We start from the raw sequence: 19,423 nt of genomic DNA, 5'->3' as shown, positions 1-19,423 counted from the left end.
TGCTGCGCTATTTTATATGCTTGTAACTCACACCCTCAGCACAGGGCAGAGGCAAAGAACACACAAAATTTATTTGGGGCTCTGCCCTGGTGTGAATTTAAACTGGGAAAGGGGGTCCATATGGCCAAGTACCAGTTCTATGGCTGAGCAATGAGGAGGGCAGCTAAGAAAACAGAATTTTATATTTCTTGATGCTGCAGCCTCTTTGGTCTCTGTCCAGTCCTTGAGACTCTGCTGATTCACCAAGTTGTGCTCAAATCCCCAAGGAGCTCCTCAAGCAGCTGGAGGTACGCTTGAACCGTCTCCAAGCCATACCTCCCACACCCTGCTTCCAGAAGGGAACGTAACAAACAAGTCAATGAAAGGGTTTTGCTCCTGAAGCCACCCGAGTGTGCGCCACGGGACACCCCTGCAGAGGAGCCCAACGAGCACTCGGTGGGACCATCTGACATGCAAAGTGCTTCTGGGCTGACAAGGGGCAGAAAGAGGCCAAACCACCTGGAGAGGAAAAAAAAAAAAAAAAAAAAAAGAGCGAGCCCTTTGCTTGGGCTGAGCTCTTCACGCTCTGGTCTAAAACAAATCAACAGCTCCCACAGGCACTTGGAGCATTTCACTTCTGATAAGAGAAGTAATAATTGATTTTATCTGTACCCAATGCAAACTGCTTAAGGCTAAACTGCTTGTAAATCATTTTAACACTGAGCTACACACTAGAAACAAACCTGAAAATGAAAAAGGATTGTATTAGGGATATCTGCAGCTCTCCTGGATACTGTAAAATACAAAGAAGTCTCTCCTTGACCTGCCTTGGAATTAATAACACAAAAAGTTTCTATCCCTGTGTGTATATGAATGTACGTGCATACATACGCTCATCAAATCCCACCACAGAAGCACGATTCTGATGAACAGGTATCTTTGATCTGTGAAGCACAGATCACACCTGCAGCACCACACCAGACACTCTACAGTAACACACAAATATCTGTGTGCAACTGTGACTGTACATCTTGCTTCTACATCTACCCTCCCCAGATTCATAGCACCCTTATTTCCCAGGCAGACAAAGCAGAGGGAAAGGTACTTAGTTTTGACAGTCAGAATAGTCTCATTTATTAATAAAATGGGTTTATGATAGCTCAGTGCCCAGTGGTGAGCAAGTATGAGTCAGCATCACATCACTGAAGCTATCCAAGGTATCCCAGCTTGATAAGCAAGGATATACCTCCACATCCACCCCCACGCTGAGCAATGTATCATTATCCATCTGCAGAGGAGAAAACTCTTCTAAAACAATCAGTTTTGTAAGTGCATGCCAGTGGAGTACCAGTAATCTCCCCAAAGATTGCCATTTTCTTTAACAAAATCCCACTTCTTAAAAAAAAAAAAAAAAAAAAAGAAGAAGAAGACAAAAGAAAAGCTCAGGCATTAAAAGCTTTGGAAACAAGCAGCATAAAGGGACGATAAAGGTTCCCCAGCACTGTATTTCACATCTTAGATGGGAGAATTAGAGGCTAAAGACCTCTAAATCCATCCCTGCTTCAGGTGCTGTCCCTGCCCTCCTTTCATCTGCAGCAGCAAGGGGCTACCAGAGAGCTCTGGAGATCTTTATTTTTCACATTTTTAGTTACAAAGTGTAGTAAGCACTTTAAGAATAATAATCCCTAGGAGGCATCAAGGGAGTTATGTATTTCTGACACGAAGATGTGCTGCTAGAAGAGACGAGCAGGTGGAGGAGCTCGGCTGGAGGGGCTGTGCTGCCTCTCTCAGTGCTCAGTCCAGGCCAGTCCGGCTGCCCACACACCTCGGGTATTAACGGTGATTTTGCACAAACCGTGGTGTTAGTACAAAAGCACAGCCACAGAGGGTCCTTCACTCACAGAGAGGGATCCCAGATCCAAAGCACCTTAAGAAAAGGCAGAGTCTGGAGCACAAGCAGTGGCTGCCTGCAGCAGGAGGGAGCTGGAGAACAGCGAGTTCTGGGATGCTGAGGAACAGGCTGGTGGGGACCACTGCGCTGGTGTCCCCACTTTGCTACTAGCGAGTGTTGACCAGGGAGGGAGGTGGGGGGAAAAGCAGTGTCTTTAACATAGAGATCATTTTCTGAAGGAAAAGGAGAAAAGCTAGAAGCTACTCTCTGTAGAAATGCGTTCCAATTATACAGTAATTTCTTCTATTCAGTAATTTTCTTAATTTCTTTTTTTTTAAGTAGCAAAAATCTAAATAAGGATAATGCACAAGACATGCTGACAGGGAGCTGTGCCGTGACAAATTATTAGGCTCCTACTAAAGCAGTCATCATCCTGCAAAACATGCCCATCACCAGAGCCTGAGCACAGGGAGCCAGCCCAGCCCAGCTCCATGCTACCAGCACTCTGAATCAGCCTCCCGTTCCTCTTCCCTGCCCCTGTGCAACATACCAGGAACATACTGGTTTGAGACAACGAGTTTTCTGAGGAACCATGAGTAGAAGCAAATTGCATTTGAAAAAACAGATAGGAATAATAAGAACTGGTAATTGGCTTTCATCTTAAGGTGTAAGCAAGGCTGGAGAAGAACAGATGAAATGTAGAAAGCAGCAATAACAGGGAGAGAAAATACTATAATCTACCAGATCTTTGGATTCCCACCCCACCCTGAAAAATACATGAGTGCAGAGAAGGAGCTTTGGAGAAAGTGGAGGATTTGTCCCCAGGCAGGGGCTAGCGCGATGGGTCCCACCAAAGGGCCAGCACTTACAGCGATTTTGGCCTTGATGCTGGCCAGCTTGTCCTGGGCAGCCGCCAGCTCCGCGTTGGCCTTGCTCAGAGCCTGCCGCTTTGGCTCCACCTCGCAGTACACCTCGTGGAAGCGCACGATGTTCACCACCCAGGAGCAGAGGCCGGCTGCGGCGTAGGACTTGGTGGTCACAAATTCGGGTTTAAACTTGGGATCTTGCAAATAGGGCTGAAGGGCTTTGAGGCAGTTCTCATGGATGTTCTCCTTGTCGAACTTGATCAGGGAGTCCAGGAAGCCGTCCACCCTCGCCATGGCAGCTTTTGCTGCTTTCCAGCTCCTGTCCTTGGGAATCTTCCCTCCCGGGGCCATCAGTACCATCACGGCTGCGGTGACATTGCTGACAGCTGAAGGCGGTGACCCAAAGGACCTCAGCTCCGTCAGATTTTTCTGAAAAGGAGAAAACAAGGTTGTTAGACAAAAATGAATGGGCTTTCTTTTCACTTTGCCACTAATAGAGTCAGGCTCCCAAGCTATCAATCTGATAAATTGGCCCAAACATCGCTGCCTTTAAATCACTGCTATGCATGTTTACAGCACATGTGCTCAGCTCCCTGCATCCAGCTCCTCACATCCCACCCAGGACCAGCACAGCACAGCGCTCCTGCCCAGACTCCCACCCTTTCCCTGCTGCACTGCTGCAGCTCGCAGGAGCAGGAGGTTTTCTGCCCTCTCAGAAGATCAGAATAAGGACAAAGGAAACCTTTCCAAATAATAACCTCTATAAATAGCCCCCAGCCCCTCTAGAACAGCCTTGCAGAGCTTCCCTTCATGCTCAACTAATCCCTGTGCCAGACACCCATGCGTTAAGGTCTTGCGGAATGATTTGTGTGCCCCCATGTTTCCACAAGGCCATTGTCCAGCCCAGACTGGGGCACTTGAACCAAGCCCCTTCAGCAGGAGCGCGGTCCCTGGGGTGAACGGGCAGTCCCCCCAAGAGAATCAGCTAATCCCTGGGGCCACCCTTGTCCAAGGTGGAGTTCCCACCTCCTCCACTACCAACACAGGTAGTTTTAGCAAATCCCTAATATTAAAGTGGGATGGATCTTAACCTATCAGCAAAAGACAGCTGAATTGTGGAGAAGGCACACATTTCCTAAAACACTTGCAACTGTGACAACAGTGCGATGCCGAGGGTTTGATCCGCTGTCACCTAAAACCCTCTCTCTATGCACGTGCAACTTAGCTTTTGCATAGGAAAAACCAGCACAGGTAAATCAGCTGTTCTCAAATGACATGCTGTTGTCAAAACAAGGATAAATTCTGTTTCAACACCAGTTTAACAAAAAACTGTGAACCTCTGTCAGTTCCTGGTTCTATCAGTTTTGATCGGTTCTTAATCTACATTCTCTGATATTCTGCTTCTATCAGTTTCTGTCTATAGAAGCAAGGTGGAATAGCCTGGTACTGTTGAGCATCCACTTTTTAGATAAAGGTATCTGCTACAAATCTATTCCTAAATGTTTTTTTGTTAACAAAATTTTTTTGTTAATAAGCGAGCTGATAGAGGCAAGCCCTTGGGAGATGTGTGTGCACTTCCAGTGTAAAATGTCTCTAACATGCTCAATGACACGGAGCCAACCATGAGCACTGACAAGCACCCCAACATGTCCTCCTCCTCCAAGAAGAACCCCAAGTAGATACATACGAAATAGATAAATACCAAACACCAAAAGAACAGTGGCTGCTCTGATGACAGGAATGAAGGAAGACCAGCCTCTGCAGTTTAACGGGGCTGAGGCATCCCTTACCAAACACAAGACTGCTCTGCAGCCAGCAGCAAGGAAGGAGAGGATGGGAAACTGGCCGTCTGGAAGCTCATGGGGCTGTGCAAGCGCAGGGCAGCACGGCAGTGCCCCCGGGAGCAGCGTGCCCCAATGCGTGGGTCACCCACTGCACAGCCCTGGGGACCTCAGGTGGGCTACAGCTGCTGCCCACACCACAGGCTGACACCTTGCTAGCTGCCACCCCCACCTTGCTGTGCCCAATAGCTCCATCCCTCTGGGAGCAACAGGACTGCCTATGGCTGCCTGATGTTCCTCCACTTCACTCACACTCCTCTGTGCCGCTCCGCTCCTCTCCCCCTGCTGCAAAGCTCATGTGGGATCTCTGGCCTGCCAGGAGAGGCTGACCCCTTGGGTCATTGCCTTGTTAATACTGGAAATGAAACAAAACCTCCCTGACCCTTTCACTTGTGTGGATCTCAGATCACCTGCACACAGTGCCGTGGACGGTGCGGGTGCCAGCCAGGTTCCCGCACAGCAATGGCAGAGGTACATGGCATTAGAGCAGCTGTCCCATCCAAGCGAGTCTGGCTTTCCGCAGAACTCATCCCACCAAAGGCAACTGGCTGCCTGCTGACCAGTATCCCTCATCCTTCACCTGGGATTAATGCAAAGGCACCTTCTCTTGCTTCCCTCACCACTCAGCCTACCTGCCAAAGATACAAGTCTGAATGGACATGGCTGTTGTTCCTCTAAACTAGCGGGTGATGCTGGCACAGAAATGTCCCCATATCCACATACTCACTGAGCTCTTTGGCTGCTGGCTATATATATTTATTACTGCATTCTACTCAACAGCTTTTCTCACTGTTTTCCCTATTAATGTTGCATATAACAGTCCTGCCCAAATAAGATGACTTAGATAATTGGGGAGAAACTGTATATACGCACATAAATATTGCTGATTACTCATGTCAGCAAGCAGGTCAAGCTCTCTGATGCATTTCTGATCAGCAGGTAGAGGAGACCATGCCTCTCAGGGCTCTGCTGTTGCTGCTTTACAGGTCCCTAGAGAAAATCCCAGCTTCTCCCTAATCTTTGCCTAATGAGATATTCTACAGCTCCAACACGAAACCAAAACTAATGAAAAGACAAACATTTTCCCTTTGTACAATCCTTTCGCTTCCAGGAACAAAAGCCAAAGCAACGCATCTCTGCAGCAAAGCCACATCTTTCGTGAAAGCTAATCAAACAGCAAACCCATTCCGGATGACTCAGAGTTGCTTTCCTGTCCCCCAGCAGGTCTGATATTGACCCGTGGTCCGAGGCATGATTGAGCCGTGCCTTGCTGTGATCATGGGAATAACTCTGACTTCCCAGCTGCATCTGGTGCATGGCCGCTGCCCTGCCCTCTGTGCAGGGGGGGTCTGCCGCTCCAGGATGCTGCAGGAACTGTAGGTCAAAATAAATTGCAGGTACGTGTCTCTCGGGCACATCTCCAAGTGTTGGACTCTCCCAGAATGCCCTTGAAGGAAAAGCCTTCCAAGGTACCACAAAGCCCTCCCTAAACTCAACGAGGCATGAAGAACGCCTTTGACAAAGAAAGGACAAGGCAAACCCAGCTCCAATACAGCTGGAGAAGGCCAAACCCTCAGGTCACCATGTTCTGTCCCTACAATACAGGGACCTCATGAGGGAAAGATGTCCGGAGGAGCCCAAGAAGTCACTCTCCCCACTGCACTTGTGGATCTCTGCTCCTCCTTCCCCACCCTATCTCCCTCCTTGGCCAAGCAAGGCATTTGCTGTGGGCAGCAGGAAGCCACTACCCCATGGTGCCACAGACCGAGGGGGACAGAGCCTTCCCATCACAGACCCCTTCCCAAAGCAGGGGACAGGTCAAGTGGGAACTCAGAGGATGCCCGTGCTCCCTGCAAGCTGCAGCCACGAACTGCCAGCCCCGCACCCACCAACATGGCCCGTGTGGTCACAGGAGCTCTGCCCGCACAGCATTCCCCGTGCCACGTGGCTGGGGAGCACGGCTCCGAGCAGCTGGGTGGAAGGTCTGCCTTGTTGGTATTTTGGAGTTTTCCAGCTCCCACAGTGCTGACTGTGCACTTGCACAGAAATACCCCAAGCGAACGGCATCGATAACGGCTCACTGAAACAAAGGGGTGCTCGTGCTTCACACTGCCCGTCCTGCAACACCTCCTGCACCTCTACTACGACCAGCTCAGGGCACCGTGCTCCTTGCCACAGGACCTTCAAGACAGCTGACAGCCACTCACCCTGAAAGCACCAGCAGCCTCTCCTGTCTCCTTTCGTACCACTTTGTTCCCCACAGCTCAGGGGTAACAGCCTCAGAAAACACTGGAGCAAGATGTGGCCTGTGCCCCTGCCCTGGAGCCCACCCCCCCATCCTGCATGCCCTCCTCCATGATAGCAGGCAGGTCTGAGCCACAGACAGTGCCCAGACAGAGCTGGCGATCCCCCCGAGACACTCTTCCCTGGGTCCTGAAAGAGGGTGACAGTAAGGTGACCTCCCCTTTCTCCTGGGGCAGGACAAGAAGCAGTGGAGCCAGCCAACAGCAGAGACACCCTCCTCAGTTCCTCCTGCTCTCCATGTCGATGAGTAAAGGGTAATGTGGTGCAGCCTCATGGCTACTCTGAGTTACACCAGGGATCAAGTAGGTACCAGCTGGGAAGAAGCTGGAGGAGGGTCAATATAATGCCCAAAACCCGGGGCCATCAGATGACACTGCCCCCTCCATGCAGAGGGGAGATACCAGACTCCCATGGGAACCATCACTCTACCTTGTTGAGGGTGTTCAGAGCAGCCTGGGCAGCTGCCAGGGCAGGCTCCGCTTTGGCCAGGTCCTCCTCGCAGTCCTTCTGCTTCTGCTCGACCTCCTGGGTGATAAGTGCCACTTTCTGCTCCTCCTCATTGGCAACTGCCTTTTCCCTGCTCACTTTCTCCGTCTCCACTCCCACCACCTGGATCAGCTTATCAGCACTGTCATTCTTCTGCTTCAGCTCCACCTCTTGGGCTGCCAGCTTGGCCTTCAGCTCATCCACCTGGCAGGAAGAAACACACGCAGGAGCATGAACACCCCCCAGCCTGCTCCCTGCCCTGCCCAGCAGCGCGGGCTCACGCTGGAGCTGGGCTGAGCAGTACCCAAACACATGGAACTCCTGTCTCTAAAGCAAGCAACTCCCTGGCAGCCCAGAAAAGCAGTATTTCTAGCTGTTAGAGGGATAGCACTGCTCTCCTCTGCTCATGGTGGCTTAGGTCACAGCTGGAGAGCCCACACGCATGGTGCACACACTGGAGCAGCCTGCTAGCAGTAAGGAACCCGGTCGGGGAGAACCCAGCCCCAGCAGGATGAACCGCTCAGGAGGGTGTCCCACCCCTCCCTGCCCACTGCCTCTGCTTGGAAACCGGACAGATGTGCCAGGGCATCACCAGCGTTGCTTTGAGCAGGATCCAACGGGAAGTAGGTGGAAGCTTTCACCTTAGGTATTCTTGGGATTATTTTTTGCACAGCCCAGGAACTTCACCACAGACCAGGGATTTGCAGGAAGCTTCTCTCCTTATAAAGCCAAATACATCCATGAACATGAGATCTGATGATACATCACATCCCTGGTAAAGGTGGCATGCATGTGCTGTGCGCGCGTGTGTTTTGCAGTGGCGATGACGTGCTACAATTCAGCTGCTCCTGCTTTTCCTTCTCCACCTTGCCGCCAGCAGAACAGAGCACACAGTATTTTGCCACGTGCAGGCTTCCAGGGGGCCTGTGCCCCAGGACCCAGCGCTGCCAAAGCCACCCGCTTGCCCTCGCCACGCACCACCTCCATCCCCTGCCCCACGGCAGAGGCAGCAACCCCATCAGTTTCCTCACAGCCATCAGGTCCTACAGACTTAGGGTGGCAAGGGCATTTTTTTTACACCAGAAAGATTACAGCTGGGATCTGCTGACAGGTACAGCCCTTGCCAGAGTTCCGAGGCTCAAGGGGCTTTAAAATGCGATGTCAAATGAGCTCAAGAAGGGATCCCCTGTTCAGGCAGCAGTCAAGAGGCATGGCAGTGGTGGCAGCTCCTCACACCCGGCAAGGCAGGAGCCCTCTCCAGCAGCAGGCTGAGGCCTCTGCGTGGTGGGGGAACTCGCACCAGCTCTCACTTGAAGACAGAAAGTCTCTTTCTAAAAGCACCCATTTCAATGAATTTACACAGGCTTTGTGCAGACCACGAGATTTTCACTGTCCTGACATCAGGCTCAAAGGATTGCTTGAGCTCTTGAGGTACGTCTTTACCTGTATAAAAATATGTCGTGGAAGTCAGACACTTGCTTTTGTTGACAATTCCATTTTTATACCAGAAGAAAGAGCACAATTTGCAATCTTATAAACTGAAGTTATTGACGTCAGCTTCAGGTGGAGAGCAGTTTCTTAGGAGACTTTGTGAACTTCATCCACCGTCATCTCCTGCTGCCTGCCACTACAATCCCGTTTTCACCAGGACAAAGACATGACTGTAAATCCAAATGACTCTGGGCCTGCAGGAGCACATAATCCCTTCAGACTGAAAACTAGCGGCAGCTTCTTGTTCAGCTCCACGTCTTCAGGGATTGCGGGAAATGGAAGTGAGAGGCTTCGCTGATGGCAGATACGGCTTGTGACCTTCTGTCCAAAAAATCAGTAATCATGTGCTGGATACATACATAAATGGCAGCTTTAGGGGTTTACATGACCACAACAAAACAAGCAAGGGATTAAAACCCGCTAGCACTCAGCAGTGCTACAAAATGAGCAGGTGTAAACTCAGCTCCCAGCGCAGCCGGCGAGCACAAACGCCCTGACCGACCCTGCTTTCAGCCTAGCGCGTGCAGTAAGGGAAGGGCAGGTGACTTGCTATAACGTTGTCAAGATTTAAACAAAGCAAGAAATTCTGTATGGTTTTATCTGAAAGGAATATTTGGAAGCCTGCAAGTTACAGCGGAGGCCCCTGCCCACCTGGGCTTGGGTTAGGTGTTAAATTCCCAGCGGAAAGGATGCAGGTTGGAGCTGTGATGTGTGTCCTGAGGGTCTGCTGGACCCTCTGCCAATAGATCACACCACATCTAGGGTGGATACGGTGACCTCCAGCCTCTCTTACCCACAAGCAGGATTTTGGAACGTGAAAGGAAAGGATTGTGTTTCCCCAATGAGGCTGAAGCTCACTCACAGTTGAGCAGGGACGATTTAATAATGTTTGTGCAGTGGAAAGGGAGAAACAGGAGCCATGCCTAAATAACCAGACCCAGCGTCCTTAGTGATATCCTGGGGGTGGCACAGGGAATGTGTGTTTATGAACTTTACTCTTCCAGTTTCACCCCGTCAGCGCAGCAAACAAGTTTCTCTTAATGCTGTACTCCCATCCACAGCAAAAGCAGTCTGTCACATCCATTTCTCATCCCTTCCCACACATCCTAATGCCCAGACATAAAAATGCCTGATGAGAAACTACAGAGCAGGGAGGCCTCCCACCACTGCCCTTGGGAAGGCACAGGCACAGCAGACACCTTAAACGTGCTCCCACTGGTGGAGCCGTCCCTGGCAGAGCAATGATACAAAGGCAGGCATGAAAAGTTCTCCTCTTTCCACAAATGTCACAATACCAGAAGGTACCCAAACTTCCCCTCTCTCACACCAAAAAGAGATTTCCAACCAAAAAGGATGCCAGTTAGTACACAGAGCTATCTTCTGTTTCTTTGGCATGGCCAGTACAAAGGCTGAGGTGGCCTGCAGAATGACAGCATCCCAAGGAGAGAGAACACTATTAACCTGCCCATGGGCACCACCAGGACAGCAACAAGGTCAAGGTGTGAGCAGATGGATCCTAGTACGTGTGAGCAGCATGTGCCCTAGCTCACACAGTATCATTACGGGCTGGAAAAGGGTCAGTACTTGGTCCCAAACAGTGCTAAGAAATGTGAAAAACCAGTGAGCAGCTTTCCGAGTCCAGGACAATCCGATGAGCAACTAGTAACGTGAGGTAGAAAGGGAAAGAGCAAAGCAAAGGAGAGATTCAAGGTTAATGTACTGTGACTCCAAAAGGGAAGGAAGAAGTGCTTGCTTCCCACCAGGACGCATAAGAAGAATTATTAAAGAACAGAAAACCTGGAGGGCAGACTCCCAGAAGACTCATTTTATCTGATTGTCCCTGCCTTGTTTCAAGAACACAAAATACATCACAAAGGTCGGCGATTAATTGATAGAGCAAGCAAGGCTTGAATCTGGAATCCAATGATGCAACATTAACTAAAGTCATCCTAAAAATTACTCAGCAATGGGCTCTGAAACAGAGTGCTGACCTCTTCATAGCGAACATCACTCTGAAAAACAAATGACTCATCCCACACATCTTCCCAAGTCTATTATGTCCTAATAACTGGAAGCTGGCTTCTGCTTTTCTGAGTACTGAGGACAGCCACTGTCCTCAGGGAAAGACGGTGAGGCATGTGAGCTAATGGGAGACATTTATTTAGAATAAAAGTTGGTCAATGGGTATCAAGGTGTCCAGATCATGAAGAAAAAAAAAAAAAAAAAAAAGAAAAAATCCCAACCAAGAAAAAATCCCAAACCAACCAAAACTGAAGAGCAGGTTGCGGGGAGAAGAGTAAAAGGAAGGGGGAGAGATTAATTTGAAAATGAAACAGCTAAGACAAAAAGTACTCTGCAACTACTTGCACAACAGCCCCCTCATGCTAAGGCAACACTGCAAAGTTTATAGAAATACATAAAACTCATAATTAACTTGTCATGGCATCCAAGCAGCAGGAATCTCGAGAATGCTGATGGTGGGAGCACTAGTCCTCAGACCTAGGGCATAACCAGGTCATGCTCAGGTATCAAAATCATCATCCTCTGCTTTGAAAATAAAAAAATTCCACAGCATATCACTTCCAAGCACCATGAACACAATCTGGAGGTGACACACCCACGTGAGACACAGGACTTGTCGCTTCCTCAGCACCAAGACCAATCATTTGTATGGTGAATGTGAAGTTCAGACTTTTAAACCCATATTCAAGATTGAACATTCTGGTACAATTTCCAGTACTGCTAAATAGCCACACTCTGGTTTCAAATCAAAAGCAGTTTTGACTAATGCGTACATCTGATAGTTTAGGTGTTTAATTTTAGGCCCCCAGCGCTAATTTTAGATTCAAATTTGACATATTTGTCCTCACTGCTCTGCATCTTAAACAATTTCTCAAACAGGCGCTTCTCACCCCAGCCTTACTCCACCCAGGGTATGAACTTTGCGTTCTTTTCTCCTTCTTGCAACAGCAAAACCTGCGCAACCCTGTGGGGTACCATGGAAACCCACGGGCTTCCCATCTGTTCCCCACTCCACCACCACTGCTCAGCACCTGTCCTGCAGCTCATCAGCAAAACTTTGCCAACAGAACACCCACATGAAGATACTCCCCAAGAACACAGAAGGGTCCCCATGTTTAACCAATGCTACAGGGACTCGTTTCCTCTCAAAAAGTTACTTTCATATTGGTTGCTCCCAATAAAAGACAGACCTAACCTAACTTGTCCACCACCGGGGCATCAGCAAAAACAGCAGCACCCCACAGCTGCGAAATTATTTACGTCCATAGGCATCCCTGGTTGCGACAGGTGCTCCCTGCTACTGGCTGTTCCACCTCAGCTACATCCTTACAAAGAAGATGCTAAAACCTGCAAAGGGGACATGAAACGCACCCACTCCCCTCCTGCAAAGACCTGTCCTGCACCATGAGGGAAGCAACTGTTTGAAGTGAGATGCAGACTATCAGAGTTGAGAGGCACTAATAAAGCCCATACATCACCCTCCAGAAAGGCATGTATCCTATTGAGCGTGACAGACGTGATTTATGCCACCAGGGCTACCCAGAGCATGTATATGGAAGGGGTTGAACCTGCTAGTCCTTCACCCACATCAGCCCCCTGCATTTCTTTGGAGCAGCTTCAGGAGACACCTGTTTGAAACAGTAGAGGCTCATAAGTGAACATTTGTAAGAGTAAACAGAATGTGAAATAGAGAGAAAAACGGGAGTTTAGCAACAGATGTAAACAGCAAAGCTTGGAAATGCAGCTTGTGTCACCGCAGAGAGGTTGTGAAGTACTCAGAACACCTAGGCATTACCACAAGACAGCCAGTGTTGTTCACTAGCAGAGGGACTTGGGGACAGCTAATCTACCTTTCAGACATACGTTAGTTTTCCTTAAAGATGGATAGCATAATGCAAGAAAAAACGAGCATCAGCCCTGTTTTAAAAGGATACTCTGTTTAGTTTGAAAGAGAGGATTCTTGCTGAAGTTATTGTAGATTTTCTGGATGCAGCTCCAAAAATCACTGATCTCACTGTACCTTGTAAGCTGTTTTGTCACTGCAGCTGCAACGTAACCATTGAAAGAAAATGCACACAGCCAGCCGGATCCCTGTCTCATCTTACTGACTGTGATCTTTCACGGTTACCACTCAAAGAGCAGAGACTGGACACACACCTCTTCCCTTTTCTTTTCCAGTACCAAACATGACTTCTGCTCCTCCAGGAACCCAGCGTCCAAGTCTGACTACAGCCAGGATCTAGCACAAATTTTACACACTGTAGTTTCAGCCTGTAAAGTTCTCCTTTGAACCAGGATGCAGAGATGTCTCTAACAGAGGAACAAGGAAAACCCTCAGCTTTGCACCCCAAAGGGTTTGCGTACCTGTGCAGACGTGCTGTTGAGCTTCTGCAGGCCATTCTCTAGCCGCTCCATTTTTGCTTTTAAATCGTTGCCCTTTTTAAATAGCAAATTCTGATAGAGTTTGATTTGTTCAAGGAACGACTTTGGAGTGGTGTAGTTATATCGTCGCTCATTGCTCAGATACAATCGGGATATCTCGTTGACACTTGTGTGGACATAGGCCATGAATTTGCTTATTGAATCTTTCACTGAATCCTAAAGGCAAGATTAGAAGACAAGGAGAAACCATTTTAAACAGAACTATATATAATGCAGACCTGTGCCATACATGGGAACGTATTAACTTTTTATTCTGCTGCAGCAAAATCCAGGATGTAATAACTAAGTTGATCCCTTTTCATTTGTTATCTCTAAAATAACTTTGTCTGCTCGTGTACTTTATACCTCTTTTTATATCTTTTTATCTCATACTTTATCTTATTCCAAGCAATTTTTCTAACATTCAGCCCTAAAAAATAACAGCCTTTTAAGTATAAATTTGGGCTTTTCTTCGGTACAAATGAGGAAAGTGTACACTCATAAAAAGAAAACATTGTAGGCTTTATTCTTCCAAAATCCTGCCCAGAAAAGATAAACAAACAGAAATTAATCTCTTTTAGTCTAGGAGCAGGTTGTCATCAATGAGAACTTGACATATTTTTGCCCTTGAGAATTACAGACGCTCAGACATGCATGTGGAGAGGAAAGTGTATGTTCCCTGCAATAATCATAATATTACTTTCTGCACCAATTTGTAAGCTGCCGCTCTCATTCACAAAGCTGTCACCTCACTGGCACCACTCTCAGCGTATACATGCACGAGCGTGGTGCCCGTGGCCACACTTCTGCTGCGGTCCATGCCCCTGGCTGCAAGATCTGGCCCATATTTCAAGCACTGTTCAATTATTTTAATGCAGGATCGTGTTATCAGCAATTCCTCTCCAAACAGCCACCGAGGTGCCCTGGATCAGCGTTGGAGAGCAAGAAAGGTGAGCAAACCCTCTCTGCAGCACTGCCCTCATTGCGTGCGGCGTTGCTCGCGCTGCACGGATGGACGAGGTCACACCTGGCTGTCACCAGCACGGGGTGGCCGGTGCCTGTCCCCCAGGGAGCTCCAGCCCCGCACAGCTCGGACACCCACAGGTGCCAGCAAGGGGCTCACCTCCACGGTCTCCGTCTCTCGCAGAAAGCGGAGGCTGACGGACTCGAGGGCCTCCTGCGGCCACTCCTGGAACCAGTCAATGGCCGTGCAGCTGACGATGGCGGGGAACCTCCTGCTGCGGATGCGCAGCTTGCTCCCCACGGGTGAAAAACACAGCGCGACCTGTGGAGCCGTGGGAAGGAGGAGGTGAGAAGGCACAGCAGGGAGCAGGCACCAGGCTCCAGCCAGGCAGCCCAGACTCTACCGGCCCCTTCCAGTGGAAGATCTCACACCACCAGCTAAGGGTACAGCCACCTCTGCCCTTGCACCCCAGCAGCCCTGACCTGAAAAAGGCACCATCCAGCAGTAAATACTCTTTTTTTCTCTGCAATAAAAACAAGCAGTGGCGTTAAGCATTGCTATGGTCAAAAGCAGAAGCCTGGCACACTTTCAAAGCTGCAGCCAGGGTTTAACGTAACCACACTTCCCTGCTTTAGCAGTGACACAAAGCTGCGCCTGGCAGGGAACCGGTGTCTAGATTCAAGTGGTGTAATCAGGAATTAAAATGAATGGATCTAAATTCTGCTGGCAGGACCACAGGCCTGCCTGGATTTTTTTTTTTCCCTGAAAGCCAGCACAGAAAAGGGTTGAGGTGGCTCAAACTCAAATCTGCTTTTATCAGAATGAGGAATTTTTTAAAAGAGAGAAATCTCAAAACAGAGCAGAATGGAAAGAAAAGCATTTGCAAACATGTTCTCCCAGCTCATTGCATTTTTGCACAGCAGGTCCTTTGCCTTTAGTTCTTCTGACTATGGATTACCCACAATATGAAGATCCCCTGTGCAACTTTTCCAAGTAGCCAGACCTACTCCTGATGCACCCCAGTTAAACCCCTATGCATGACTTTGAAAACAGGAAGACTGGTCCTGCTCAGCTTTTGAAAAAGAACATTTCCAGCTCCCATAGCACTTTCTAAAGCCCAAGAAGTGATGACAACGGACAGCATTTCCTCTGCTTTAGTACTGCTCGCTGAGAGAATCACAGCTCCCCCCATGAACAGGCAGAAAAGCCTCTCAGGCTGCATCTGACCACCCTGCGAGGGAGCCCAAAGCAGCTCCGGGCTGTGCCCCTGCACCCAGGTCCGTGGTGAGGACCCGACCGTCCCACCTCCTGCTCTGTCTCACCTTCAGCTGTCGTCGAACACGCTCTATAAAAAACTTCCAGCAAGTCTCCCTGGAGTCCACCAGCCCCCGGCCTTTGACTTCATTCCTCACGCTGTTGATTATGTTCTCAACTTCATCATCAGGGAAGAGGTCAGGGATTTCACCTAAGAAAAAAGGGCAGGCTTTGGTTTACTGCTCTGGGTTTTGGTGCAGTCTTAGAGCAAAGTGAAGCAGCTGCTTCCCTCTTCAGGGGCTCAGGGCAGCCCCTTCCTTGAGAAAAATCATTGTGCCAAGTGCCCGCAGGCTCCAGCAGCAGAAAGGCGGCACAAAAGGTCATTCTGCTAAAAACCCCACACTTGTGAGAGCAAACTCCCTTATAAAAGCACAAAGTAAACACAGAACTGAATCAAAGTACAGAAACAGCATTCTTTTCTGATCTACAGTGCTAATTAGATTACCCACCAAAAATGAAATACCGAATATGCTGTACACAGTAATGAAATCATTTTAGTTTTGCAAACAAATTATTTACAGTTACAACTCCTGCAGATGTTCAATGCCATTTCCAGCAATGGTCAAATAACTCCCAGATCACCAAAACGTTTTAAAAGTTAGAAATATTTCAGAAACTATTAAAAGTTAATAGTTATGCAACTGATGGCCAAAAATGTCCCTGACCAAATCTATATTTTTTAGTGGTTCCTTATTTTATCACCTGTTCACTTCCTTTCTGGCTTCTGATTTGATTGAAATCATCATTATTGAGTGAGATACTGTTAATATGAGCACTAATCACTTAGGAAAATATACTAATCAGATAGTCCTCGTTTATAAGGAAGACTAAAATATATATTTTTGTTCTAGCTTCTTAGGTGATGATAAGAAGTGAAACAAGTAAGAAAAACAAGCAGGCAGGTAGCCGAGAGCAGCCAGACCCATCAGGGTGGGTACCAGGTCGTGCCATGTGAAGTCACCGTCCCTGCACGGTCCCCTCCTCAGTCCGGCTGCAATTCTACACTGCCTCCCTGGACCCAGGGTGAGGACCCTGACCTGCTCCCACTTCCCCACGGAGCGAGCACAGGAAAACAGAACACCTTATAAGATGACATAGACATCCCGCAGCCAGGCTGCTCAGCCTGCCTCTTGCCGAAGGACACTGCAGAGCTTCACCTTGAGTCATGAGATGTTTGTGTTGTCTACACCATGCATAAGAGGTGGTGGGAGCTACTCGCCATCCTCCACAACAACCCCTGTCCTTACTCCTGCTTACAGATTCATCGCAAGCAGGGATTGTTTGCTGCTGAAGCCATCTGGACAATTTATAGCCACATATGTCAACTCTGGAGTTACTCACAAACTATCGCTCCACCGTGCTGTCAGCTCGCCACCCCTCACAATCCACAGAGGTCACCTGAACCAGCTGGTGTCTTCCCACTTCCGACTCATAAATAAGGCCACAAGTGGCACCATTAGCAGCAGTGATTTAGCAGGGAGTCTGGGGAATCCCCCCGCCCTGAGTTACCCAGTGCAGTCACGCTGGCACAGCTGCACACCCCCACGTGCACTGCAGCGCGCCCAGCATGGGGACTGCTCACCCACACGTACTGGTGCTGGGCTCCGCAGGGAAACAGGGACTGGCAGGTACACTGACCATTCTGCAGTTGTTTTTGTTAAGTAAGAACTCAAAATCTTAAATGTATCTGAAAAGACAAAGAGGAACAGGACTGCAATGGGATAAGCAGCTAGTTAATACACACAGACATGGTTGTCTGGTGGCTTTGCAGATACCCAGTCAAATATTCTAGCCAAGAATAATCTTATTTTATTAGACAACTAGAGTGTGGCTGCACTGGATCCATAGGTCAAACTCCTCATCTGTCAGTACGTTCCTTCGGCTCTGTCCTCAGCTGCAATATCACAACAGGCACGTCACTGAACAACCGTGTGCAGTATAACATGAGGTATGCAAGAACTAGGTACAAGACATCAGAAAAAGAAAATCTACCAGATGATGGAGCGCATCCTCACCATGGAGACCTCAGCACTGCTTTTGCTCTAGAGCTTAACCCACGTATCTCCTAGCTTACTTCATATATCGCCCTTCTGTATATTTGAGAACTTCAGATGCAACCACTTGGAGCAAAACTACATTGCAAAGGGGGAAGAGCAGAAATCAAAGCAATGAGAGATGTACCTGATGCTAAAAAGTCATTCACCAGCACCAAGAACTGTTCATCCACCACTTGCGCGTCGGTCATCAGGAACACGGTGCCTACATTCTTCATGCCGGCTTTCAGGTACTGATTTGCCAGGTCTGCCTGGGGGTTGAAAAGCAAGTGGATTTAGGGGCTGCACCTACATTCTGCAAAGCACGGGCTAGGTATCACCCCTACAAGCGGGATATTTTAGAATCTTCCATTAACTGAGAACAAAGCAATTGCAATTAATTAGCATGAAACTGTACTTTGGCCAACCTCCATCTTCACAGCTGAACCTTCCAGGTCGTATGTGGGAGTCTATTGCTATCATCATCATCCCTCACTAAGTAAGACTTATTAACACTATGCCCAGGTCTGCATCACACACAAACGAGAAGAAAGCCCTGGCCAGCACTACTAGCCACAGGGGAATGTCTGTGGCTGAAACACTTCGAGGTCAATGGATGTGGCTGAAGCCATCGATGCAATCGCTGGTTATGGAGACTGCAAGGGGCATTCATCAAGGCTCACTCAGCTCTGGGCTGTGGGTACAGCAAGTCACATACACAAGGACAGATGCTAAAGCACCACAGGCACCGGGAGAGACAGCAGTGACTAGAGATGTTGGTCCTCGGTATCCCCATGCTGTAGATTTCTCTGGTTTCACAAGTATACATTAATATATTTTTTTTTCCTGAGGTGTTGCAACACATTTTTTTGTTTGTGAGAACGGCAGCAGGATGCCATCTGCAGACACCGATTTTTTCAGTTGTGTATTTCTTCCTCCTCTTCCAGACTCTGAGCAGGGACTCACCCTACAATCTCCTACTTGGTGCAGTAATGCTAAGAGCCTGTGCACACAAAAAAGCTGTTTCATTTCACAGGGAACAGGAAACCATCTTTTTGAAATTCAAGTTGTTCATGAGATGGGCAAAATAACATTATCCTGTTCAAACTCCATCCTTTCCTTCCTGCCCCTCCAGGCAGGATAACAGACATGTGGGGGACCCTGAAGGAATGCGTTGGCCAATGTATCAGAAACTCTCTTAGAAATTCAGCAAACACACATGCTTCTTCCAAAAGAACCATTACTGATTTTCATCGCTAGAAATTTGGATTAGATCAATTATAATAGCAGGAGGGGCCAAGGGCAGACAGGGTAATCTATCACCATCTCATTCTTCCATATCTGAGAAAAAAAATGATTCCGTATTTAATAAATTCTTTGAAAATGAATACAGAGTGAAGACAACATCACATTATCTTCCAGCTCCCCAGGCAGAGCTTCAAAAACAAGTTTATTAATTCTGGTGGTATGAAGCCATATCCCTAGATGGGAGCACAAGCCTCCTCGATGTACAGGCAGGTAGGAGCTAGAAAACACCATGAGCAGGGCTGAAGACCAGAGTGGAGAGCTGAAAATACCCAAAAGATGGTGGGACACGATGAAAACAACTTGTACACAAGCACAGGTTGTCAGGATGGGGAAGGAACCCAGGGCTTATTGACCACCACCTCTCCCAGGCAGAACGGAGTAAAGTGATTTTTTACAACACGTCTAACGAGAATCATTTTCCCAGCAGCTAAAATACTTTTAAACCATTGCAGTGGTATTTTAAAATGATAATTCATAACTCCTAAGCTCACTGGCCTGTGTAT

General features: G+C 48.3%; 1 protein-coding gene across 1 annotated transcript in view; it reads right to left on the bottom strand.

The window, feature by feature from the left end:
- The window catches only part of DNAH9 (dynein axonemal heavy chain 9), a 186,292-nt gene that overhangs the window by 87,288 nt on the left and 79,581 nt on the right, over positions 1–19,423 (bottom strand). The window contains exons 45-50 of the mRNA XM_056342836.1: positions 17,761–17,884; positions 15,588–15,730; positions 14,425–14,586; positions 13,245–13,478; positions 7,311–7,571; positions 2,740–3,165 (exon numbers count right to left, since the gene is read on the bottom strand). Of these exons, the coding sequence (XP_056198811.1) occupies positions 2,740–3,165; positions 7,311–7,571; positions 13,245–13,478; positions 14,425–14,586; positions 15,588–15,730; positions 17,761–17,884 (1,350 nt within the window). The remainder of the gene's footprint in view (positions 1–2,739; positions 3,166–7,310; positions 7,572–13,244; positions 13,479–14,424; positions 14,587–15,587; positions 15,731–17,760; positions 17,885–19,423) is intronic.

This window comes from Falco biarmicus, chromosome 1 (assembly GCF_023638135.1).
Source record: "Falco biarmicus isolate bFalBia1 chromosome 1, bFalBia1.pri, whole genome shotgun sequence".
Taxonomy (NCBI): Eukaryota; Metazoa; Chordata; class Aves; order Falconiformes; family Falconidae; genus Falco; species Falco biarmicus.
The sequence above is the reverse complement of the archived record's forward strand: the minus strand, read 5'-3'. Positions and strand labels throughout refer to the sequence as shown.